Consider the following 24,479-nt stretch of genomic DNA (forward strand, 5'->3'; position numbering starts at 1 on the left):
CAACCCTAAATAATGTGTTGCGAACAACAATGTTTTTCAATTTTAAATGAGAATACATATACACACACACAAACGGAATATTAACAGACACAAAATTGCTATAATTCAAGAAGGCCACCACCATCTTCTCAGGGGAAATGAAATGCATCTTTGTCTCCGCCACCCACATCCCAGAAGAAATCAGGAGCATTTACACATACTGGCCAACAATCTTTCTTGTTCAGATGGCACAGCTCCACAAACGTTCCGATTTTTCCACGGAAATGTACCTACCCATTTGCATGTGCTCTGCGAGGTCATTGATGTTGACATGTTTCTCTGTGTAAATAGATTTGTAGCTGTTTATAAAGGCAAGATAAGATTTGGGGGTTATATGTGTTCTTCGCCGATATCTGAAAAGTAGGCACAAAAATTATTTTAATTATTTTAAAGATTATGTACAACAGATTTCAAAAATAATAAAACATTTATGAGTAGGATCAGACACCCCTCCCACCCAGGGCTTTGCCGTCTTCCAGACCCTTCCATCAGGCAGAAGATACAGAAGTCTGAAGGTCCACACATCCAGACATAGGAACAGCTTCTTCCCCACAGACTCCTCAACGACTCCCCCTCGGACTGATCTGTTCCCTGTTAGAACACTATTCACGACGTCTTATGCTGCACTTGCTCATGTATTTGCTTTGTTTGGCCCCTTGTTCCGCATTGTAACCAATAACTGTTTGTTGATGTAACATTTGTCAATGTATTCTGTCGATTATTCTTTCTTTGTCTACTATGTACGTACTGTGTACGTTCCCTTGGCTGCAGAAAAATACTTTTCACTGTACTTCGGTACGTGTGACAATAAATCAAATCAAATCAAAATCAAATCAGAACTATATAAATGAAACGCCACAAGTACCTCCGGTAACCATATTCTTTTAGCCATGATGTGGCGATGCTGGCGTTGGACTGGGGTGGGCACAGTAAGAAGTCTTACAACACTAGGTTAAAGTCCAATAGGCTTGTTTGGAATCACTAGCTATCGGAGTGTAGCTCCTTTTATCAGGTGAGTGATGAAGGAGCTACGATCCGAAAGCTAGTGATTTCAAATCTTTAAACTGGTGTTGTAAGACTTCTTACAATATTCTTTTAGATTGTTTTAACAATTAGCATTAATTCTATCAACATCCTGGGGATTACCATTGACCAGAAATTGATCAGGACCAGCCATGTAAATACAATGGTTACAAGAGCAGGTCAGAGCCTGTGAAGTCTGCTGAGATTAACTCAGCCTTGGACAAGGTACCGCATGGTAGGTTGTTGCAAAATCTCATGGAATCCAGGGTGAGGTAGCCAATTAGATACAAAATTGGCTTGGTGACTGAAGCCAAAGGGTAGTTGTGGAGGGTTGATTTTCAAACAGGAGGTCTGTGACCAGCGGTGTGCCTCAGGGATCGGTGCTGGGTCCACTGTTATTTGTTATAAATATTAATGATTTGGATGAGAATGTAGGAGACAAGGGGCGGGATTCTCCACAATCGCCGCAATGTCCGCCGACCGTCGCCAAAAAGGGCGCGAATCAGTCCGGCATCGCGCCGCCCCAAAGGTGCGGAATTCTCCACATCTTGAGGGGCCGAGCCCTCACCTTGAGGGGCTAGGCCCGCGCTGGACTGATTTCCACTCCACCAGCTGACGCGGAAATGACTTTGCCGTGCGGTGCATGCGCGGGAGCGCCAGCGGCCGCTCACGGCATTCCCGCGCATGCGCAGTGGAGGGAGTCTCTTCCGCCTCTGCCATAGTGGAGACCATGGTGAAGGCGGAAGGAAAAGAGTGCCCCCACGGCACAGGCCCGCCCGCGGATCGGTGGGGGCACCCCCCGGGGCCAGATCGCCCCCGCCAGGACCCTGGAGCCCGCCCGCGCCGCCTTGTCCCACCGTTCGAAAGGTGGTTCAATCCACGTCGGCTGGCGTGGGTTGACAGCGGCGGGACTTCAGCCCATCGCGGACCGGAGAATCGCCGGGGGATTTCCGCCGACCGGCGCGCGCGATTCCCGCCCCCGCCGAATCTCCGGTGGCGGAGAATTCGGGACACGGCGGGGGCTGGATTCACGTCGGCCCCCGGCGATTCTCCGACCCGATGGGGGGTCGGAGAATCGCGCCCATGGTTAGTAAGTTTGCAGATGACACCAAGATTGGTGTCATAGTGGATAGTGAAGGTTATATAAGATTTCAACAGGATCTTGACCAATTGGGCCAGTGGGCTGATGAATGGCAGATGGAGTTTAATTTGGATAAATGTGAGGTGATGCATTTTGGTAGATCAAATCAGGGCAGGACCTACTCAGTTAATGGTAGGGAGTTGGGGAGACTAACAGAACAAAGAGATCTAGGAATATAGGTGTATAGCTCCTTGAAAGTGGAGTCGCAGGTGGACAGGGTGGTGAAAAGGGCATTCAGCATGCTAGGTTTTATTGGTCAGAATATTGAATACAGGAGTTGGGACTTCTTGTTGAAGTTGTACTATACATTGGTAAGGCCACACGTGGAACACTGTGTTCAGTTCTGGTCACCCTATTTTGGAAGGATATTGTTAAACTAGAAAGAGTGAAGAAGAGGATGAATTAAGAGGATGCTACCAGAACTTGGTGGTCTGAGTTATAAGGAGAGGCTGGATAGGCTGGGACTTTTTTCCCTGGAGCATAAGAGGCTTAGGGGTGACCTTATAGAGGTCCATAAAATAATGAGGAGCATAGATAAGGTAGATAGTCAACATCTTTTCCCAAAGGTAGAGGAGTCTAGAACTAGAAGGCATAGGCTTAAGGTGAGAGGGGGGAGATACAAAAGAGACCAGGGAGGAAGCTTTTTCACACAGAGGGTGGTGAGCACCTTGAACGGTCTGCCAGAGGCTGTGGTAGAGGCGGGTACATTTTTTTCCTTTAAAAAACAGTTGGACAGTTACATGGGCAGGGTGGGTATAGAGGGATATGGGCCAAATACGGGCAAGTGGGACTAGCTTAGTGATAGAAACTGGGCGGCATGGACAAGCTGGGCCAAAGGGCCTGTTTCCATGCTGTAAACATCTATGACTCTATGACCCACTGACCCGAAAAGCTTGTCCACCATTTGCATGGCTCAAGTCAGGAGTGTGATGGATGAATATCCAGTAGCCTGGACGAGTGCAGCTCCAACAACATTCAAAAAGTTCAACGCCATCCACAACATTTTGACCTGATGGCTTGAGGCTCCATGGGGATCTAGAGTCAATATTGAAGACTCCCAGTGCAATGTCCTCCTTACTGTATACCACTGTGTGTCACTCCCACTGTCAGTGGGACCAGTGTGATTGTGATGATGGTGTTTGGGGCATTGCCTATAAGGCACACTTTGATAAACCATGTCAGGCTATTTATTGGCTAGGCTGTGGGACAACTCTCCCAATTTTAGCAACAACCCCAGATATTAGTAAAGAGGACTTTTGCAGGGTTGACAGGATTGGGTATCCTGTTGTCATTTCCTGTGCCGAGGTTGATACTGGGTAATCTGTCTGGTTTTACTTCCTGAAGGTCCATCTGGTTTTATTGGTATTTTACTTTTCTGCAGCAGTTTAATACAGATGAGGGGGTTGCCAAGTCATTTCAGAGGCATGTTCAAAGTCAACCACATAGCTATGGAACTGGAATCATGAAAGGACAGCAGATTTCTTTCCCTGAAACTGAGAATTTTTTTACACCAATTCAATTATTTTATGGGGCTACCTTTTTGTTCCTAATTTATACTTAACTGAATTCAAATTCATAAGTTTCACAAAGTCTTCTTGTGCTGTAAAATGCTGCGTCCTATCTGGCAAACAAAATTTCCAGCATCAAGGCTGGCATGAGACAACAGAGCAACTAAGCATGGTGGCCTTAAAGTGCAGGGGTGACTACAAAGGCAAGAAACTCAAGTTGAAAGTGTCATGTGAGAGTACCTTTAAGGAATGGATGTTTAAGCAATGTACCTTTAAGAAAACAGTGATGTCAGAGAGTGGGTGGAGCTGAGCTCAGTTCAGCCATTTTGAAGTTTCAGTTTGAAAAAGAGCTTAGGCGTGTGTCTGTGTTTTGCAGTGAGCTGAGCTCACCTCTGCTTTTGGTTTCAGTTTTCCTGATCTTTTCTGGGGGCTTCCTGACAGGTTTCTCTTTTCTGGGGGGCTTCCTGACAAGTTTCTCTTTACCGGGGGGCTTCCTGACAGGTTTCTCTTTTCTGGGGGGCTTCCTGACAGGTTCCTCTTTTCTGGGGGGCTTCCTGACAGGTTTCTCTTTTCTGGGGGGCTTCCTGACAGGTTTCTCTTTTCTGGGGGCTTCCTGACAGGTTTCTCTTTTCTGGGGGGCTTCCTGACAAGTTTCTCTTTACCGGGGGGCTTCCTGACAGGTTCCTCTTTTCCGGGGGCTTCCTGACAGGTTTCTCTTTTCCGGGGGCTTCCTGACAGGTTTCTCTTTTCCGGGGGGCTTCCTGACAGGTTTCTCTTTACCGGGGGACTTCCTGACAGGTTTCCCTTTTCCGGGGGGCTTCCTGACAGGTTTCTCTTTACTGGGGGGCTTCCTGACAGGTTTCTCTTTTCTGGGGGGCTTCCTGACAGGTTTCTCTTTTCTGGGGGGCTTCTTGACAGGTTCCTCTTCTCTGGGGGGCTTGCTGACAGGTTTCTCTTTTCTGGGGGGCTTCCTGACAGGTTCCTCTTTTCTGGGGGGGCTTCCTGACAGGTTTCTCTTTTCCGGGGGGCTTCCTGACAGGTTTCTCTATACCGGGGGACTTCCTGAAAGGTTTCCCTTTTCTGGGGGGCTTCCTGACATGTTTCTCTTTTCTGGGGGCTTCCTGACAGGTTTCCCTTTTCTGGGGGGCTTCCTGACAGGTTCCTCTTTTCTGGGGGGCTTCCTGACAGGTTTCTCTTTTCTGGGGAGCTTCCTGACAGGTTTCTCTTTTCTGGGGGCTTCCTGACAGGTTTCTCTTTTCTGGGGGACTTCCTGACAGGTTTCCCTTCTCTGGGGGGCTTCGTGATAAGTTTCTCTTTTCCGGGGGACTTCCTGACAGGTTTCTATTTTCTGGGGGGCTTCCTGACAGGTTTCCCTTTTCCGGGGGGCTTCCTGACAGGTTTCTCTTTTCTGGGGGCTTCCTGACAGGTTTCTCTTTTCTGGGGGGCTTCCTGACAGGTTTCTCTTTTCTGGGGGGCTTCCTGACAGGTTTCTGTTTTCTGGGGGGCTTCCTGACAGGTTTCTCTTTTCTGGGGAGCTTCCTGACAGGTTTCTCTTTACCGGGGGGCTTCCTGACAGGTTTCTCTTTTCTGGGGGGCTTCCTGACAGGTTTCTCTTTTCTGGGGGGCTTCCTGATCGGTTTCTCTTTTCCGGGGGGCTTCCTGACAGGTTTCTCTTTACCGGGGGACTTCCTGACAGGTTTCCCTTTTCTGGGGGGCTTCCTGACAGGTTCCTCTTTTCCGGGGGGCTTCCTGACAGTTTTCTCTTTTCTGGGGGGCTTCCTGACAGGTTTCTCTTTTCTGGGGGGCTTCCTGACAGGTTCCTCTTTTCTGGGGGACTTCCTGATAGGTTTCTCTTTTCTGGGGGGCTTCCTGACAGGTTTCTCTTTACCGGGGGACTTCCTGACAGGTTTCCCTTTTCTGGGGGGCTTCCTGACAGGTTTCTCTTTACCGGGGGACTTCCTGACAGGTTTCCCTTTTCTGGGGGGCTTCCTGACAGGTTCCTCTTTTCCGGGGGGCTTCCTGACAGGTTTCTCTTTTCTGGGGGGCTTCCTGACAGGTTTCTCTTTTCTGGGGGGCTTCCTGATAGGTTTCCCTTTTCTGGGGGGCTTCCTGACAGGTTTCTCTTTTCTGGGGGCTTCCTGACAGGTTTCTCTTTTCTGGGGGGCTTCCTGACAGGTTTCTCCTTTCTGGGGGGCTTCCTGACAGGTTCCTCTTTTCTGGGGGGCTTCCTGACAGGTATCTATTTTCTGGGGGGCTTCCTGACAGGTTTCTCTTTTCTGGGGGGTTCCTGACAGGTTTCTCTTTTCCGGGGGGCTTCCTGACAGGTTCCTCTTTTCTGGGGGGTTTCCTGACAAGTTTCTCTTTTCTGGGGGCTTCCTGACAGGTTTCTCTTTTCTGGGGGGCTTCCTGACAGGTTCCTCTTTTCTGGGGGGCTTCCTGACAGGTTAATCTGTTCTGGGGGGCTTCCTGACAGGTTTCTCTTTTCTGGGGGGCTTCCTGACAGGTTTCTCTTTTCTGGGGGGCTTCCTGACAGGTTCCTCTTTTCTGGGGGGCTTCCTGACAGGTTTCTCTTTTCTGGGGGGCTTCCTGACAGGTTCCGCTTTTCCGGGGGGCTTCCTGACTGGTTCCTCTTTTCCGAGGGCTTCCTGACTGGTTTCTCTTCTCTTGGGGGCATTCCTGACAGGTTTCTCTTTTCTGGGGGGCTTCCTGACAGGTTTCTCTTTTCTGGGGGGCTTCCTGACAGGTTTCCCTTTTCTGGGTGGCTTCCTGACAGGTTTCTCTTTTCTGGGGGCTTCCTGACAGGTTCCTCTTTTCTGGGGGGGCTTCCTGACAGGTTCCTCTTTTCTGGGGGGCTTCCTGACAGGTTTCTCTTGTCCGGGGCGCTTCCTGACAGGTTTCTCTTTTCTGGGGGGCTTCCTGACAGGTTTCTCTATTCTGGGGGGCTTCCTGACTGGTTCCTCTTTTCTGGGGGCTTCCTGACTGGTTTCTCTTCTCTTGGGGGCATTCCTGACAGGTTTCTCTTTTCTGGGGGGCTTCCTGACAGGTTTCTCTATTCTGGGGGGCTTCCTGACTGGTTCCTCTTTTCTGGGGGCTTCCTGACTGGTTTCTCTTCTCTTGGGGGCATTCCTGACAGGTTTCTCTTTTCCGGGGGCTTCCTGACAGGTTTCCCTTTTCTGGGTGGCTTCCTGACAGGTTCCTCTTTTCTGGGGGGCTTCCTGACAGGTTTCTCTTTTCTGGGGGGGTTCCTGGCAGGTTCCTCTTTTCTGGGGGGCTTCCTGACAGGTTCCTCTTCTCTGGAGGGTTTCCTGACAGGTTTCCCTTTTCTGGGTGGCTTCCTGACAGGTTTCTCTTTTCTGGGGGGCTTCCTGACAGGTTTCTCTTTTCTGGGGGGCTTCCTGACAGGTTCCTCTTTTCTGGGGGGCTTCCTGACAGGTTCCTCTTCTCTGGGGGGCTTGCTGACAGGTTTCTCTTTTCTGGGGGGCTTCCTGACAGGTTCCTCTTTTCTGGGGGGGCTTCCTGACAGGTTTCTCTTTTCCGGGGGGCTTCCTGACAGGTTTCTCTTTACCGGGGGACTTCCTGACAGGTTTCCCTTTTCTGGGGGGCTTCCTGACATGTTTCTCTTTTCTGGGGGCTTCCTGACAGGTTTCCCTTTTCTGGGGGGCTTCCTGACAGGTTCCTCTTTTCCGGGCGGCTTCCTGACAGGTTTCTCTTTTCTGGGGGGCTTCCTGATAGGTTTCTCTTTTCTGGGGGGCTTCCTGACAGGTTTCTCTTTGCTGGGGGCTTCCTGACAGGTTTCTCTTTTCTGGGGGACTTCCTGACAGGTTTCTCTTTTCTGGGGGCTTCCTGACAGGTTTCTCTTTTCTGGGGGACTTCCTGACAGGTTTCCCTTCTCTGGGGGGCTTCGTGATAGGTTTATCTTTTCCGGGGGACTTCCTGACAGGTTTCTCTTTTCTGGGGGGCTTCCTGACAGGTTTCTCTTTTCTGGGGAGCTTCCTGACAGGTTTCTCTTTACCGGGGGGCTTCCTGACAGGTTTCTCTTTTCTGGGGGGCTTCCTGACAGGTTTCTCTTTTCTGGGGGGCTTCCTGATAGGTTTCCCTTTTCTGGGGGGCTTCCTGACAGGTTTCTCTTTTCTGGGGGCTTCCTGACAGGTTTCTCTTTTCTGGGGGGCTTCCTGACAGGTTCCTCTTTTCTGGGGGGCTTCCTGACAGGTTTCTCTTTTCCGGGGGGCTTCCTGACAGGTTTCTCTTTACCGGGGGACTTCCTGACAGGTTTCTCTTTTTCGGGGGGCTTCCTGACAGGTTTCTCTTTACCGGGGGACTTCCTGACAGGTTTCCCTTTTCTGGGGGGCTTCCTGACAGGTTCCTCTTTTCCGGGGGGCTTCCTGACAGTTTTCTCTTTTCTGGGGGGCTTCCTGACAGGTTTCTCTTTACCGGGGGACTTCCTGACAGGTTTCCCTTTTCTGGGGGGCTTCCTGACAGGTTTCTCTTTACCGGGGGACTTCCTGACAGGTTTCCCTTTTCTGGGGGGCTTCCTGACAGGTTCCTCTTTTCCGGGGGGCTTCCTGACAGGTTTCTCTTTTCTGGGGGGCTTCCTGACAGGTTTCTCTTTTCTGGGGGGCTTCCTGATAGGTTTCCCTTTTCTGGGGGCTTCCTGACAGGTTTCTCTTTTCTGGGGGGATTCCTGACAGGTTTCTCTTTTCTGGGGGGCTTCCTGACAGGTTCCTCTTTTCTGGGGGGCTTCCTGACAGGTTTCTCTTTTCTGGGGGGCTTCCTGACAGGTTCCTCTTTTCCGGGGGGGATCCTGACTGGTTCCTCTTTTCCGGGGGCTGCCTGACTGGTTTCTCTTCTCTGGGGGGCTTCCTGACAGGTTTCTCTTTTCTGGGGGGCTTCCTGACAGGTTTCTCTTTTCTGGGGGGCTTCCTGACAGGTTTCTCTTTTCCGGGGGGCTTCCTGACAGGTTCCTCTTTTCTGGGGGGCTTCCTGACAAGTTTCTCTTTTCTGGGGGCTTCCTGACAGGTTTCTCTCTTCTGGGGGGCTTCCTGACAGGTTCCTCTTTTCTGGGGGGCTTCCTGACAGGTTTCTCTTTTCTGGGGGGCTTCCTGACAGGTTTCTCTTTTCTGGGGGCCTTCCTGACAGGTTTCTCTTTTCTGGGGGGCTTTCTGAGAGGTTCCTCTTTTCTGGGGGGCTTCCTGACAGGTTTCTCTTTTCTGGGGGGCTTCCTGACAGGTTCCGCTTTTCCGGGGGCCTTCCTGACTGGTTCCTCTTTTCCGGGGGCTTCCTGACTGGTTTCTCTTCTCTTGGGGGCATTCCTGACAGGTTTCGCTTTTCTGGGGGGCTTCCTGACAGGTTTCTCTTTTCTGGGGGGCTTCCTGACAGGTTTCCCTTTTCTGGGGGGCTTCCTGACAGGTTTCTCTTTTCTGGGGTCTTCCTGACAGGTTCCTCTTTTCTGGGGGGGCTTCCTGACAGGTTCCTCTTTTATGGGGGGCTTCCTGACAGGTTTCTCTTGTCCGGGGGGTTTCCTGACAGGTTTCTCTTTTCTGGGGGGCTTCCTGACAGGTTTCTCTTCTCTGGAGGGCTTCCCGACAGGTTTCTCTTTTCTGGGGGGCTTCCTGACAGGTTTCTCTTCTCTGGGGGGCTTCCTGACAGGTTTCTCTTTTCTGGGGGGCTTCCTGACAGGTTTCTCTTTTCCGGGGGGGTTCCTGACAGGTTTCTCTTTTCCGGGGGGCTTCCTGACAGGTTTCTCTTTTCCGGGGGGCTTCCTGACAGGCTTCTCTTTTCCGGGGGGCTTCCTGACAGGTTTCTCTTTTCTGGGGGACTTCCTGACAGGTTTCTCTTTTCTGGGGGGCTTCCTGACAGGTTTCTCTTTTCTGGGGAGCTTCCTGACAGGTTTCCCTTTTCTGGGGGGCTTCCTGATAGGTTTCTCTTTTCTGGGGGCTTCCTGACAGGTTTCTCTTTTCTGGGGCCTTCCTGACAGGTTTCCCTTTTGTGGGGGGCTTCCTGACAGGTTCTTCTTTTCTGGGGGACTTCCTGACAGGTTTCCCTTGTCTGGGGGGCTTCCTGACAGGTTTCTCTTTTCTGGGGGCTTCCTTACAGGTTTCTCTTTTCTGGGGGGCTTCCTGACAGGTTTCTCTTTTCCGGGGGGCGTCCTGACAGGTTTCTCTTTTCTGGGGGGCTTCCTGACAGGTCTCCCTTTTCTGGGGGGCTTCCTGACAGGTTTCTCTTTTCTGGGGGGCTTCCTGACAGGTTTCCCTTCTCTGGGGGGCTTCCTGACAGGTTCCTCTTTTCTGGGGGGCTTCCTGACAGGTTTCTCTTTTCTGGGGAGCTTCCTGATAGGTTTCTCTTTTCTGGGGGGCTTCCTGACAGGTTTCGCTTTACCGGGGGGCTTCCTGACAGGTTTCTCTTTTCTGGGGAGCTTCCTGACAGGTTTCTCTTTTCCAGGCGGCTTCCTGACAGGTCTCTCTTTTCTGGGGACTTCCTGACAGGTTTCTCTTCTCTGGGGGGCTTCCTGACAGGTTTCTCTTTTCTGGGGGGCTTCCTGACAGGTTTCTCTTTTCTGGGGGGCTTCCTGACAGGTTTCTCTTTTCCGGGGGCCTTCCAGACAGGTTCCTCTTTTCTGGGGGGCTTCCTGACAAGTTTCTCTTTTCTGGGGGCTTCCTGACAGATTTCTCTTTTCTGGGGGGCTTCCTGACAGGTTCCTCTTTTCTGGGGGGCTTCCTGACAGGTTTCTCTTTTCTGGGGGGCTTCCTGACAGGTTTCTCTTTTCTGGGGGGCTTCCTGACAGGTTTCTCTTTTCTGGGGGGCTTCCTGACAGGTTCCTCTTTTCTGGGGGGCTTCCTGACAGGTTTCTCTTTTCTGGGGGGCTTCCTGACAGGTTCCGCTTTTCCGGGGGGCTTCCTGACTGGTTCCTCTTTTCCGGGGGCTTCCTGACTGGTTTCTCTTCTCTTGGGGGCATTCCTGACAGGTTTCTCTTTTCTGGGGGGCTTCCTGACAGGTTTCTCTTTTCTGGGGGGCTTCCTGACAGGTTTCCCTTTTCTGGGGGGCTTCCTGACAGGTTTCTCTTTTCTGGGGGCTTCCTGACAGGTTCCTCTTTTCTGGGGGGCTTCCTGACAGGTTCCTCTTTTCTGGGGGGCTTCCTGACAGGTTTCTCTTGTCCGGGGGGCTTCCTGACAGGTTTCTCTTTTCTGGGGGCTTCCTGACAGGTTTCTCTTTTCTGGGGGCTTCCTGACATGTTTCTCTTTTCTGGGGGGCTTCCTGACAGATTCCTCTTTTCTGGGGGGCTTCCTGACAGGTTCCTCTTCTCTGGAGGGCTTCCCGACAGGTTTCTCTTTTCTGGGGGGCTTCCTGACTGGTTTCTCTTCTCTGGGGGGCTTCCTGACAGGTTTCTCTTTTCTGGGGGGCTTCCTGACAGGTTTCTCTTTTCCGGGGGGCTTCCTGACAGGTTTCTCTTTTCCAGGGGGCTTCCTGACAGGTTTCTCTTTTCCGGGGGGCTTCCTGACAGGTTTCTCTTTTCTGGGGGGCTTTCTGACAGGTTTCTCTTTTCTGGGGGGCTTCCTGACAGGTTTCTCTTTTCTGGGGGGCTTTCTGACAGGTTTCTCTTTTCTGGGGGACTTCCTGACAGGTTTCTCTTTTCTGGGGGGCTTTCTGACAGGTTTCTCTTTTCTGGGGGGCTTCCTGACAGGTTTCTCTTTTCTGGGGGACTTCCTGACAGGTTTCTCTTTTCTGGGGGGCTTTCTGACAGGTTTCTCTTTTCTGGGGGGCTTCCTGACGGGTTTCTCTTTTCTGGGGGACTTCCTGACAGGTTTCTCTTTTCTGGGGGGCTTCCTGACAGGTTTCTCTTTTCTGGGGGGCTTCCTGACAGGTTTCTCTTTTCTGGGGGACTTCCTGACAGGTTTCCCTTTTGTGGGGGGCTTCCTGACAGGTTTCTCTTTTCTGGGGGCTTCCTGACAGGTTCCTCTTTTCTGGGGGGGCTTCCTGACAGGTTCTTCTTTCCTGGGGGGCTTGCTGACAGGTTTCTCTTTTCCGGGGGGCTTCCTGACAGGTTTCCCTTGTCTGGGGGGCTTCCTGACAGGTTTCTCTTTTCTGGGGGCTTCCTTACAGGTTTCTCTTTTCTGGGGGGCTTCCTGACAGGTTTCTCTTTTCCGGGGGGCGTCCTGACAGGTTTCTCTTTTCTGGGGGGCTTCCTGACAGGTTTCCGTTTTCTGGGGGGCTTCCTGACAGGTTTCTCTTTTCTGGGGGGCTTCCTGACAGGTTTCCCTTCTCTGGGGGGCTTCCTGACAGGTTCCTCTTTTCTGGGGGGCTTCCTGACAGGTTTATCTTTCTTGGGGGCTTCCTGACAGGTTTCTCTTTTCTGGGTACTTCCTGACAGGTTTCTCTTTTCTGGGGGGCTTCCTGACTGGTTCCTCTTTTCTGGGGGGCTTCCTGACAGGTTTCTCTTTTCTGGGGGGCTTCCTGACAGGTTTCTCTTTTCTGGGGAGCTTCCTGATAGGTTTCTCTTTTCTGGGGGGCTTCCTGACAGGTTTCTCTTTTCTGGGGGACTTCCTGATAGGTTTCTCTTTTCTGGGTGGCTTCCTGACAGGTTTCTCTTTTCCGGGGGGCTTCCTGACAAGTTTCTCTTTTCTGGGGGCTTCCTGACAGGTTTCTCTTTCCTGGGGGGCTTCCTGACAGGTTCCTCTTTTCTGGGGGGCTTCCTGACAGGTTTCTCTTTTCTGGGGGGCTTCCTGACAGGTTTATCTTTTCTGGGGGGCTTCCTGACAGGTTTCTCTTTTCTGGGGGGCTTCCTGACAGGTTCCTCTTTTCTGGGGGGCTTCCTGACAGGTTTCTCTTTTCTGGGGGGCTTCCTGACAGGTTCCACTTTTCCGGGGGGCTTCCTGACTGGTTCCTCTTTTCCGGGGGCTTCCTGACTGGTTTCTCTTCTCTTGGGGGCATTCCTGACAGGTTTCTCTTTTCTGGGGGGGGCTTCCTGACAGGTTTCTCTTTTCTGGGGGGCTTCCTGACAGGTTTCCCTTTTCTGGGGGGCTTCCTGACAGGTTTCTCTTTTCTGGGGGCTTCCTGACAGGTTCCTCTTTTCTGGGGGGCTTCCTGACAGGTTCCTCTTTTCTGGGGGGCTTCCTGACAGGTTTCTCTTGTCCGGGGGGCTTCCTGACAGGTTTCTCTTTTCTGGGGGGCTTCCTGACAGGTTTCTCTTTTCTGGGGGCTTCCTGACAGGTTTCTCTTCTCTGGGGGGCTTCCTGACAGGTTTCTCTTTTCTGGGGGGCTTCCTGACAGGTTTATCTTTCTTGGGGGCTTCCTGACAGGTTTCTCTTTTCTGGGGGGCTTCCTGACAGGTTCCTCTTTTCTGGGCTGCTTCCTGACAGGTTTCTCTTTTCTGGGGGGCTTCCTGACAGGTTTCTCTTTTCTGGGGAGCTTCCTGACAGGTTTCGCTTTTCCAGGGGGCTTCCTGACAGGTCTCTCTTTTCTGGGGAATTCCTGACAGGTTTCTCTTCTCTGGGGGGCTTCCTGACAGGTTCCTCTTTTCTGGGGGGTTTCCTGACAGGTTCCTCTTTTCTGGGGGGCTTCCTGACAGGTTTCTCTTGTCCAGGGGGCTTCCTGACAGGTTTCTCTTTTCTGGGGGGCTTCCTGACAGGTTTCTCTTTTCTGGGGGCTTCCTGACAGGTTTCTCTTTTCTGGGGGGCTTCCTGACAGGTTCCTCTTTTCTGGGGGGCTTCCTGACAGGTTCCTCTTTTTTTTGGTGGGCTTCCTGACAGGTTCCTCTTCTCTGGAGGGCTTCCCGACAGGTTTCTCTTTTCTGGGGGGCTTCCTGACAGGTTTCTCTTCTCTGGGGGGCTTCCTGACAGGTTTCTCTTTTCTGGGGGGCTTCCTGACAGGTTTCTCTTTTCCGGGGGGCTTCCTGACAGGTTTCTCTTTTCCGGGGGGCTTCCTGACAGGTTTCTCTTTTCCGGGGGGCTTCCTAACAGGTTTCTCTTTTCTGGGGGGCTTCCTGACAGGTTTCTCTTTTCTGGGGTCTTCCTGACAGGTTTCTCTTTTCTGGGGGGCTTCCTGACAGGTTTCTCTTTTCTGGGGAGCTTCCTGACAGGTTTCTCTTTTCTGGGGGGCTTCCTGACAGGTTCTTCTTTCCTGGGGGGCTTCCTGACAGGTTTCTCTTTTCCGGGGGGCTTCCTGACAGGTTTCCCTTGTCTGGGGGGCTTCCTGACAAATTTCTATTTTCTGGGGGCTTCCTTACAGGTTTCTCTTTTCTGGGGGGCTTCCTGACAGGTTTCTCTTTTCCGGGGGGCGTCCTGACAGGTTTCTCTTTTCTGGGGGGCTTCCTGACAGGTTTCCCTTGTCTGGGGGGCTTCCTGACAAATTTCTATTTTCTGGGGGCTTCCTTACAGGTTTCTCTTTTCTGGGGGGCTTCCTGACAGGTTTCTCTTTTCCGGGGGGCGTCCTGACAGGTTTCTCTTTTCTGGGGGGCTTCCTGACAGGTTTCCCTTTTCTGGGGGGCTTCCTGACAGGTTTCTCTTTTCTGGGGGGCTTCCTGACAGGTTTCCCTTCTCTGGGGGGCTTCCTGACAGGTTCCTCTTTTCTGGGGGCTTCCTGACAGGTTTATCTTTCTTGGGGGCTTCCTGACAGGTTTCTCTTTTCTGGGGGGCTTCCTGACAGGTTCCTCTTTTCTGGGGGGCTTCCTGACAGGTTTCTCTTTTCTGGGGGGCTTCCTGACAGGTTTCTCTTTTCTGGGGAGCTTCCTGATAGGTTTCTCTTTTCTGGGGGGCTTCCTGACAGGTTTCTCTTTTCTGGGGGGCTTCCTGATAGGTTTCTCTTTTCTGGGGGGCTTCCTGACAGGTTTCTCTTTTCCAGGGGGCTTCCTGACAGGTTTCTCTTTTCTGGGGAGCTTCCTGACAGGTTTCTCTTTTCCAGGGGGCTTCCTGACAGGTCTCTCTTTTCTGGGTACTTCCTGACAGGTTTCTCTTCTCTGGGGGGCTTCCTGACAGGTTTCTCTTTTCTGGGGGGCTTCCTGACAGGTTTCTCTTTTCTGGGGGGCTTCCTGACAGGTTTCTCTTTTCCGGGGGGCTTCCTGACAGGTTCCTCTTTTCTGGGGGGCTTCCTGACAAGTTTCTCTTTTCTGGGGGCTTCCTGACAGGTTTCTCTTTTCTGGGGGGCTTCCTGACAGGTTTCTCTTTTCTGGGGGGCTTCCTGACAGGTTCCTCTTTTCTGGGGGGCTTCCTGACAGGTTTCTCTTTTCTGGGGGGCTTCCTGACAGGTTTCTCTTTTCTGGGGGGCTTCCTGACAGGTTTCCCTTTTCTGGGGGGCTTCCTGATAGTTTCCTCTTTTCTGGGGGGCTTCCTGACAGGTACCGCTTTTCTGGGGGGCTTCCTGACAGGTTCCTCTTTTCTGGGGGGGCTTCCTGACAGGTTTCTCTTTTCCGGGGGGCTTCCTGACAGGTTTCTCTTTACCGGGGGACTTCCTGACAGGTTTCCCTTTTCTGGGGGGCTTCCTGACATGTTTCTCTTTTCTGGGGGCTTCCTGACAGGTTTCCCTTTTCTGGGGGGCTTCCTGACAGGTTCCTCTTTTCCGGGCGGCTTCCTGACAGGTTTCTCTTTTCTGGGGGGCTTCCTGATAGGTTTCTCTTTTCTGGGGGGCTTCCTGACAGGTTTCTCTTTGCTGGGGGCTTCCTGACAGGTTTCTCTTTTCTGGGGGACTTCCTGACAGGTTTCTCTTTTCTGGGGGCTTCCTGACAGGTTTCTCTTTTCTGGGGGACTTCCTGACAGGTTTCCCTTCTCTGGGGGGCTTCGTGATAGGTTTATCTTTTCCGGGGGACTTCCTGACAGGTTTCTCTTTTCTGGGGGGCTTCCTGACAGGTTTCTCTTTTCTGGGGAGCTTCCTGACAGGTTTCTCTTTACCGGGGGGCTTCCTGACAGGTTTCTCTTTTCTGGGGGGCTTCCTGACAGGTTTCTCTTTTCTGGGGGGCTTCCTGATAGGTTTCCCTTTTCTGGGGGGCTTCCTGACAGGTTTCTCTTTTCTGGGGGCTTCCTGACAGGTTTCACTTTTCTGGGGGGCTTCCTGACAGGTTCCTCTTTTCTGGGGGGCTTCCTGACAGGTTTCTCTTTTCCGGGGGGCTTCCTGACAGGTTTCTCTTTACCGGGGGACTTCCTGACAGGTTTCTCTTTTCCGGGGGGCTTCCTGACAGGTTTCTCTTTACCGGGGGACTTCCTGACAGGTTTCCCTTTTCTGGGGGGCTTCCTGACAGGTTCCTCTTTTCCGGGGGGCTTCCTGACAGTTTTCTCTTTTCTGGGGGGCTTCCTGACAGGTTTCTCTTTACCGGGGGACTTCCTGACAGGTTTCCCTTTTCTGGGGGGCTTCCTGACAGGTTTCTCTTTACCGGGGGACTTCCTGACAGGTTTCCCTTTTCTGGGGGGCTTCCTGACAGGTTCCTCTTTTCCGGGGGGCTTCCTGACAGGTTTCTCTTTTCTGGGGGGCTTCCTGACAGGTTTCTCTTTTCTGGGGGGCTTCCTGATAGGTTTCCCTTTTCTGGGGGGCTTCCTGACAGGTTTCTCTTTTCTGGGGGCTTCCTGACAGGTTTCTCTTTTCTGGGGGGCTTCCTGACAGGTTCCTCTTTTCTGGGGGGCTTCCTGACAGGTTTCTCTTTTCTGGGGGGCTTCCTGACAGGTTCCTCTTTTCCGGGGGGATCCTGACTGGTTCCTCTTTTCCGGGGGCTGCCTGACTGGTTTCTCTTCTCTGGGGGGCTTCCTGACAGGTTTCTCTTTTCTGGGGGGCTTCCTGACAGGTTTCTCTTTTCTGGGGGGCTTCCTGACAGGTTTCTCTTTTCCGGGGGGCTTCCTGACAGGTTCCTCTTTTCTGGGGGGCTTCCTGACAAGTTTCTCTTTTCTGGGGGCTTCCTGACAGGTTTCTCTCTTCTGGGGGGCTTCCTGACAGGTTCCTCTTTTCTGGGGGGCTTCCTGACAGGTTTCTCTTTTCTGGGGGGCTTCCTGACAGGTTTCTCTTTTCTGGGGGGCTTCCTGACAGGTTTCTCTTTTCTGGGGGGCTTCCTGAGAGGTTCCTCTTTTCTGGGGGGCTTCCTGACAGGTTTCTCTTTTCTGGGGGGCTTCCTGACAGGTTCCGCTTTTCCGGGGGCCTTCCTGACTGGTTCCTCTTTTCCGGGGGCTTCCTGACTGGTTTCTCTTCTCTTGGGGGCATTCCTGACAGGTTTCGCTTTTCTGGGGGGCTTCCTGACAGGTTTCTCTTTTCCGGGCGGCTTCCTGACAGGTTTCTCTTTTCTGGGGGGCTTCCTGATAGGTTTCTCTTTTCTGGGGGGCTTCCTGACAGGTTTCTCTTTGCTGGGGGCTTCCTGACAGGTTTCTCTTTTCTGGGGGACTTCCTGACAGGTTTCTCTTTTTTGGATGCTTCCTGACAGGTTTCTCTTTTCTGGGGGACTTCCTGACAGGTTTCCCTTCTCTGGGGGGCTTCGTGATAGGTTTATCTTTTCCGGGGGACTTCCTGACAGGTTTCTCTTTTCTGGGGGGCTTCCTGACAGGTTTCTCTTTTCTGGGGAGCTTCCTGACAGGTTTCTCTTTACCGGGGGGCTTCCTGACAGGTTTCTCTTTTCTGGGGGGCTTCCTGACAGGTTTCTCTTTTCTGGGGGGCTTCCTGATAGGTTTCCCTTTTCTGGGGGGCTTCCTGACAGGTTTCTCTTTTCTGGGGGCTTCCTGACAGGTTTCTCTTTTCTGGGGGGCTTCCTGACAGGTTCCTCTTTTCTGGGGGGCTTCCTGACAGGTTTCTCTTTTCCGGGGGGCTTCCTGACAGGTTTCTCTTTACCGGGGGACTTCCTGACAGGTTTCTCTTTTCCGGGGGGCTTCCTGACAGGTTTCTCTTTACCGGGGGACTTCCTGACAGGTTTCCCTTTTCTGGGGGGCTTCCTGACAGGTTCCTCTTTTCCGGGGGGCTTCCTGACAGTTTTCTCTTTTCTGGGGGGCTTCCTGACAGGTTTCTCTTTACCGGGGGACTTCCTGACAGGTTTCCCTTTTCTGGGGGGCTTCCTGACAGGTTTCTCTTTACCGGGGGACTTCCTGACAGGTTTCCCTTTTCTGGGGGGCTTCCTGACAGGTTCCTCTTTTCCGGGGGGCTTCCTGACAGGTTTCTCTTTTCTGGGGGGCTTCCTGACAGGTTTCTCTTTTCTGGGGGGCTTCCTGATAGGTTTCCCTTTTCTGGGGGGCTTCCTGACAGGTTTCTCTTTTCTGGGGGCTTCCTGACAGGTTTCTCTTTTCTGGGGGGATTCCTGACAGGTTTCTCTTTTCTGGGGGGCTTCCTGACAGGTTCCTCTTTTCTGGGGGGCTTCCTGACAGGTTTCTCTTTTCTGGGGGGCTTCCTGACAGGTTCCTCTTTTCCGGGGGGATCCTGACTGGTTCCTCTTTTCCGGGGGCTGCCTGACTGGTTTCTCTTCTCTGGGGGGCTTCCTGACAGGTTTCTCTTTTCTGGGGGGCTTCCTGACAGGTTTCTCTTTTCTGGGGGGCTTCCTGACAGGTTTCTCTTTTCCGGGGGGCTTCCTGACAGGTTCCTCTTTTCTGGGGGGCTTCCTGACAAGTTTCTCTTTTCTGGGGGCTTCCTGACAGGTTTCTCTCTTCTGGGGGGCTTCCTGACAGGTTCCTCTTTTCTGGGGGGCTTCCTGACAGGTTTCTCTTTTCTGGGGGGCTTCCTGACAGGTTTCTCTTTTCTGGGGGGCTTCCTGACAGGTTTCTCTTTTCTGGGGGGCTTCCTGAGAGGTTCCTCTTTTCTGGGGGGCTTCCTGACAGGTTTCTCTTTTCTGGGGGGCTTCCTGACAGGTTCCGCTTTTCCGGGGGCCTTCCTGACTGGTTCCTCGTTTCCGGGGGCTTCCTGACTGGTTTCTCTTCTCTTGGGGGCATTCCTGACAGGTTTCGCTTTTCTGGGGGGCTTCCTGACAGGTTTCTCTTTTCTGGGGGGCTTCCTGACAGGTTTCCCTTTTCTGGGGGGCTTCCTGACAGGTTTCTCTTTTCTGGGGTCTTCCTGACAGGTTCCTCTTTTCTGGGGGGGCTTCCTGACAGGTTCCTCTTTTATGGGGGGCTTCCTGACAGGTTTCTCTTGTCCGGGGGGTTTCCTGACAGGTTTCTCTTTTCTGGGGGGCTTCCTGACAGGTTTCTCTTTTCTGGGGGCTTCCTGACAGGTTTCTCTTTTCTGGGGGGCTTCCTGACAGGTTCCTCTTTTCTGGGGGGCTTCCTGACAGGTTCTTCTTCTCTGGAGGGTTTCCCGACAGGTTTCTCTTTTCTGGGGGGCTTCCTGACAGGTTTCTCTTCTCTGGGGGGCTTCCTGACAGGTTTCTCTTTTCTGGGGGGCTTCCTGACAGGTTTCTCTTTTCCGGGGGGGTTCCTGACAGGTTTCTCTTTTCCGGGGGGCTTCCTGACAGGTTTCTCTTTTCCGGGGGGCTTCCTGACAGGCTTCTCTTTTCCGGGGGGCTTCCTGACAGGTTTCTCTTTTCTGGGGGACTTCCTGACAGGTTTCTCTTTTCTGGGGGGCTTCCTGACAGGTTTCTCTTTTCTGGGGAGCTTCCTGACAGGTTTCCCTTTTGTGGGGGGCTTCCTGATAGGTTTCTCTTTTCTGGGGGCTTCCTGACAGGTTTCTCTTTTCTGGGGGGCTTCCTGACAGGTTTCTCTTTTCTGGGGGGCTTCCTGACAGGTTCCTCTTTTCTGGGGGGCTTCCTGACAGGTTTCTCTTTTCTGGGGGGCTTCCTGACAGGTTCCGCTTTTCCGGGGGGCTTCCTGACTGGTTCCTCTTTTCCGAGGGCTTCCTGACTGGTTTCTCTTCTCTTGGGGGCATTCCTGACAGGTTTCTCTTTTCTGGGGGGCTTCCTGACAGGTTTCTCTTTTCTGGGGGGCTTCCTGACAGGTTTCCCTTTTCTGGGTGGCTTCCTGACAGGTTTCTCTTTTCTGGGGGCTTCCTGACAGGTTCCTCTTTTCTGGGGGGGCTTCCTGACAGGTTCCTCTTTTCTGGGGGGCTTCCTGACAGGTTTCTCTTGTCCGGGGCGCTTCCTGACAGGTTTCTCTTTTCTGGGGGGCTTCCTGACAGGTTTCTCTATTCTGGGGGGCTTCCTGACTGGTTCCTCTTTTCTGGGGGCTTCCTGACTGGTTTCTCTTCTCTTGGGGGCATTCCTGACAGGTTTCTCTTTTCTGGGGGGCTTCCTGACAGGTTTCTCTATTCTGGGGGGCTTCCTGACTGGTTCCTCTTTTCTGGGGGCTTCCTGACTGGTTTCTCTTCTCTTGGGGGCTTTCCTGACAGGTTTCTCTTTTCCGGGGGCTTCCTGACAGGTTTCCCTTTTCTGGGTGGCTTCCTGACAGGTTCCTCTTTTCTGGGGGGCTTCCTGACAGGTTTCTCTTTTCTGGGGGGGTTCCTGGCAGGTTCCTCTTTTCTGGGGGGCTTCCTGACAGGTTCCTCTTCTCTGGAGGGTTTCCTGACAGGTTTCCCTTTTCTGGGTGGCTTTCTGACAGGTTTCTCTTTTCTGGGGGGCTTCCAGACAGGTTTCTCTTTTCTGGGGGGCTTCCTGACAGGTTCCTCTTTTCTGGGGGGCTTCCTGACAGGTTCCTCTTCTCTGGGGGGCTTGCTGACAGGTTTCTCTTTTCTGGGGGGCTTCCTGACAGGTTCCTCTTTTCTGGGGGGGCTTCCTGACAGGTTTCTCTTTTCCAGGGGGCTTCCTGACAGGTTTCTCTTTACCGCGGGACTTCCTGACAGGTTTCCCTTTTCTGGGGGGCTTCCTGACATGTTTCTCTTTTCTGGGGGCTTCCTGACAGGTTTCCCTTTTCTGGGGGGCTTCCTGACAGGTTCCTCTTTTCCGGGCGGCTTCCTGACAGGTTTCTCTTTTCTGGGGGGCTTCCTGATAGGTTTCTCTTTTCTGGGGGGCTTCCTGACAGGTTTCTCTTTGCTGGGGGCTTCCTGACAGGTTTCTCTTTTCTGGGGGACTTCCTGACAGGTTTCTCTTTTCTGGGGGCTTCCTGACAGGTTTCTCTTTTCTGGGGGACTTCCTGACAGGTTTCCCTTCTCTGGGGGGCTTCGTGATAGGTTTATCTTTTCCGGGGGACTTCCTGACAGGTTTCTCTTTTCTGGGGGGCTTCCTGACAGGTTTCTCTTTTCTGGGGAGCTTCCTGACAGGTTTCTCTTTACCGGGGGGCTTCCTGACAGGTTTCTCTTTTCTGGGGGGCTTCCTGACAGGTTTCTCTTTTCTGGGGGGCTTCCTGATAGGTTTCCCTTTTCTGGGGGGCTTCCTGACAGGTTTCTCTTTTCTGGGGGCTTCCTGACAGGTTTCTCTTTTCTGGGGGGCTTCCTGACAGGTTCCTCTTTTCTGGGGGGCTTCCTGACAGGTTTCTCTTTTCCGGGGGGCTTCCTGACAGGTTTCTCTTTACCGGGGGACTTCCTGACAGGTTTCTCTTTTCCGGGGGGCTTCCTGACAGGTTTCTCTTTACCGGGGGACTTCCTGACAGGTTTCCCTTTTCTGGGGGGCTTCCTGACAGGATCCTCTTTTCCGGGGGGCTTCCTGACAGTTTTCTCTTTTCTGGGGGGCTTCCTGACAGGTTTCTCTTTACCGGGGGACTTCCTGACAGGTTTCCCTTTTCTGGGGGGCTTCCTGACAGGTTTCTCTTTACCGGGGGACTTCCTGACAGGTTTCCCTTTTCTGGGGGGCTTCCTGACAGGTTCCTCTTTTCCGGGGGGCTTCCTGACAGGTTTCTCTTTTCTGGGGGGCTTCCTGACAGGTTTCTCTTTTCTGGGGGGCTTCCTGATAGGTTTCCCTTTTCTGGGGGCTTCCTGACAGGTTTCTCTTTTCTGGGGGGATTCCTGACAGGTTTCTCTTTTCTGGGGGGCTTCCTGACAGGTTCCTCTTTTCTGGGGGGCTTCCTGACAGGTTTCTCTTTTCTGGGGGGCTTCCTGACAGGTTCCTCTTTTCCGGGGGGGATCCTGACTGGTTCCTCTTTTCCGGGGGCTGCCTGACTGGTTTCTCTTCTCTGGGGGGCTTCCTGACAGGTTTCTCTTTTCTGGGGGGCTTCCTGACAGGTTTCTCTTTTCTGGGGGGCTTCCTGACAGGTTTCTCTTTTCCGGGGGGCTTCCTGACAGGTTCCTCTTTTCTGGGGGGCTTCCTGACAAGTTTCTCTTTTCTGGGGGCTTCCTGACAGGTTTCTCTCTTCTGGGGGGCTTCCTGACAGGTTCCTCTTTTCTGGGGGGCTTCCTGACAGGTTTCTCTTTTCTGGGGGGCTTCCTGACAGGTTTCTCTTTTCTGGGGGGCTTCCTGACAGGTTTCTCTTTTCTGGGGGGCTTCCTGAGAGGTTCCTCTTTTCTGGGGGGCTTCCTGACAGGTTTCTCTTTTCTGGGGGGCTTCCTGACAGGTTCCGCTTTTCCAGGGGCCTTCCTGACTGGTTCCTCTTTTCCGGGGGCTTCCTGACTGGTTTCTCTTCTCTTGGGGGCATTCCTGACAGGTTTCGCTTTTCTGGGGGGCTTCCTGACAGGTTTCTCTTTTCTGGGGGGCTTCCTGACAGGTTTCCCTTTTCTGGGGGGCTTCCTGACAGGTTTCTCTTTTCTGGGGTCTTCCTGACAGGTTCCTCTTTTCTGGGGGGGCTTCCTGACAGGTTCCTCTTTTATGGGGGGCTTCCTGACAGGTTTCTCTTGTCCGGGGGGTTTCCTGACAGGTTTCTCTTTTCTGGGGGGCTTCCTGACAGGTTTCTCTTCTCTGGAGGGCTTCCCGACAGGTTTCTCTTTTCTGGGGGGCTTCCTGACAGGTTTCTCTTCTCTGGGGGGCTTCCTGACAGGTTTCTCTTTTCTGGGGGGCTTCCTGACAGGTTTCTCTTTTCCGGGGGGGTTCCTGACAGGTTTCTCTTTTCCGGGGGGCTTCCTGACAGGTTTCTCTTTTCCGGGGGGCTTCCTGACAGGCTTCTCTTTTCCGGGGGGCTTCCTGACAGGTTTCTCTTTTCTGGGGGACTTCCTGACAGGTTTCTCTTTTCTGGGGGGCTTCCTGACAGGTTTCTCTTTTCTGGGGAGCTTCCTGACAGGTTTCCCTTTTCTGGGGGGCTTCCTGATAGGTTTCTCTTTTCTGGGGGCTTCCTGACAGGTTTCTCTTTTCTGGGGCCTTCCTGACAGGTTTCCCTTTTGTGGGGGGCTTCCTGACAGGTTCTTCTTTTCTGGGGGACTTCCTGACAGGTTTCCCTTGTCTGGGGGGCTTCCTGACAGGTTTCTCTTTTCTGGGGGCTTCCTTACAGGTTTCTCTTTTCTGGGGGGCTTCCTGACAGGTTTCTCTTTTCCGGGGGGCGTCCTGACAGGTTTCTCTTTTCTGGGGGGCTTCCTGACAGGTCTCCCTTTTCTGGGGGGCTTCCTGACAGGTTTCTCTTTTCTGGGGGGCTTCCTGACAGGTTTCCCTTCTCTGGGGGGCTTCCTGACAGGTTCCTCTTTTCTGGGGGGCTTCCTGACAGGTTTCTCTTTTCTGGGGAGCTTCCTGATAGGTTTCTCTTTTCTGGGGGGCTTCCTGACAGGTTTCGCTTTACCGGGGGGCTTCCTGACAGGTTTCTCTTTTCTGGGGAGCTTCCTGACAGGTTTCTCTTTTCCAGGGGGCTTCCTGACAGGTCTCTCTTTTCTGGGGACTTCCTGACAGGTTTCTCTTCTCTGGGGGGCTTCCTGACAGGTTTCTCTTTTCTGGGGGGCTTCCTGACAGGTTTCTCTTTTCTGGGGGGCTTCCTGACAGGTTTCTCTTTTCCGGGGGCCTTCCTGACAGGTTCCTCTTTTCTGGGGGGCTTCCTGACAAGTTTCTCTTTTCTGGGGGCTTCCTGACAGATTTCTCTTTTCTGGGGGGCTTCCTGACAGGTTCCTCTTTTCTGGGGGGCTTCCTGACAGGTTTCTCTTTTCTGGGGGGCTTCCTGACAGGTTTCTCTTTTCTGGGGGGCTTCCTGACAGGTTTCTCTTTTCTGGGGGGCTTCCTGACAGGTTCCTCTTTTCTGGGGGGCTTCCTGACAGGTTTCTCTTTTCTGGGGGGCTTCCTGACAGGTTCCGCTTTTCCGGGGGGCTTCCTGACTGGTTCCTCTTTTCCGGGGGCTTCCTGACTGGTTTCTCTTCTCTTGGGGGCATTCCTGACAGGTTTCTCTTTTCTGGGGGGCTTCCTGACAGGTTTCTCTTTTCTGGGGGGCTTCCTGACAGGTTTCCCTTTTCTGGGGGGCTTCCTGACAGGTTTCTCTTTTCTGGGGGCTTCCTGACAGGTTCCTCTTTTCTGGGGGGCTTCCTGACAGGTTCCTCTTTTCTGGGGGGCTTCCTGACAGGTTCCTCTTGTCCGGGGGGCTTCCTGACAGGTTTCTCTTTTCTGGGGGCTTCCTGACAGGTTTCTCTTTTCTGGGGGCTTCCTGACATGTTTCTCTTTTCTGGGGGGCTTCCTGACAGATTCCTCTTTTCTGGGGGGCTTCCTGACAGGTTCCTCTTCTCTGGAGGGCTTCCCGACAGGTTTCTCTTTTCTGGGGGGCTTCCTGACTGGTTTCTCTTCTCTGGGGGGCTTCCTGACAGGTTTCTCTTTTCTGGGGGGCTTCCTGACAGGTTTCTCTTTTCCGGGGGGCTTCCTGACAGGTTTCTCTTTTCCGGGGGGCTTCCTGACAGGTTTCTCTTTTCCGGGGGGCTTCCTGACAGGTTTCTCTTTTCTGGGGGGCTTTCTGACAGGTTTCTCTTTTCTGGGGGGCTTCCTGACAGGTTTCTCTTTTCTGGGGGGCTTTCTGACAGGTTTCTCTTTTCTGGGGGACTTCCTGACAGGTTTCTCTTTTCTGGGGGGCTTT

The 24,479-nt window shown here is 53.0% G+C and overlaps 1 protein-coding gene across 1 annotated transcript in view; it reads right to left on the reverse strand.

Moving 5' to 3' along the window:
* The window catches only part of LOC140411508 (dynein axonemal heavy chain 8-like), a 2,059,122-nt gene that overhangs the window by 464,602 nt on the left and 1,570,041 nt on the right, over nt 1-24,479 (reverse strand). The window contains exon 65 of the mRNA XM_072500594.1: nt 274-392. Within this exon, the coding sequence (XP_072356695.1) occupies nt 274-392 (119 nt within the window). The remainder of the gene's footprint in view (nt 1-273; nt 393-24,479) is intronic.

The sequence above is a fragment of the Scyliorhinus torazame genome, chromosome 4 (genome assembly GCF_047496885.1).
Source record: "Scyliorhinus torazame isolate Kashiwa2021f chromosome 4, sScyTor2.1, whole genome shotgun sequence".
Lineage (NCBI taxonomy): Eukaryota > Metazoa > Chordata > Chondrichthyes > Carcharhiniformes > Scyliorhinidae > Scyliorhinus > Scyliorhinus torazame.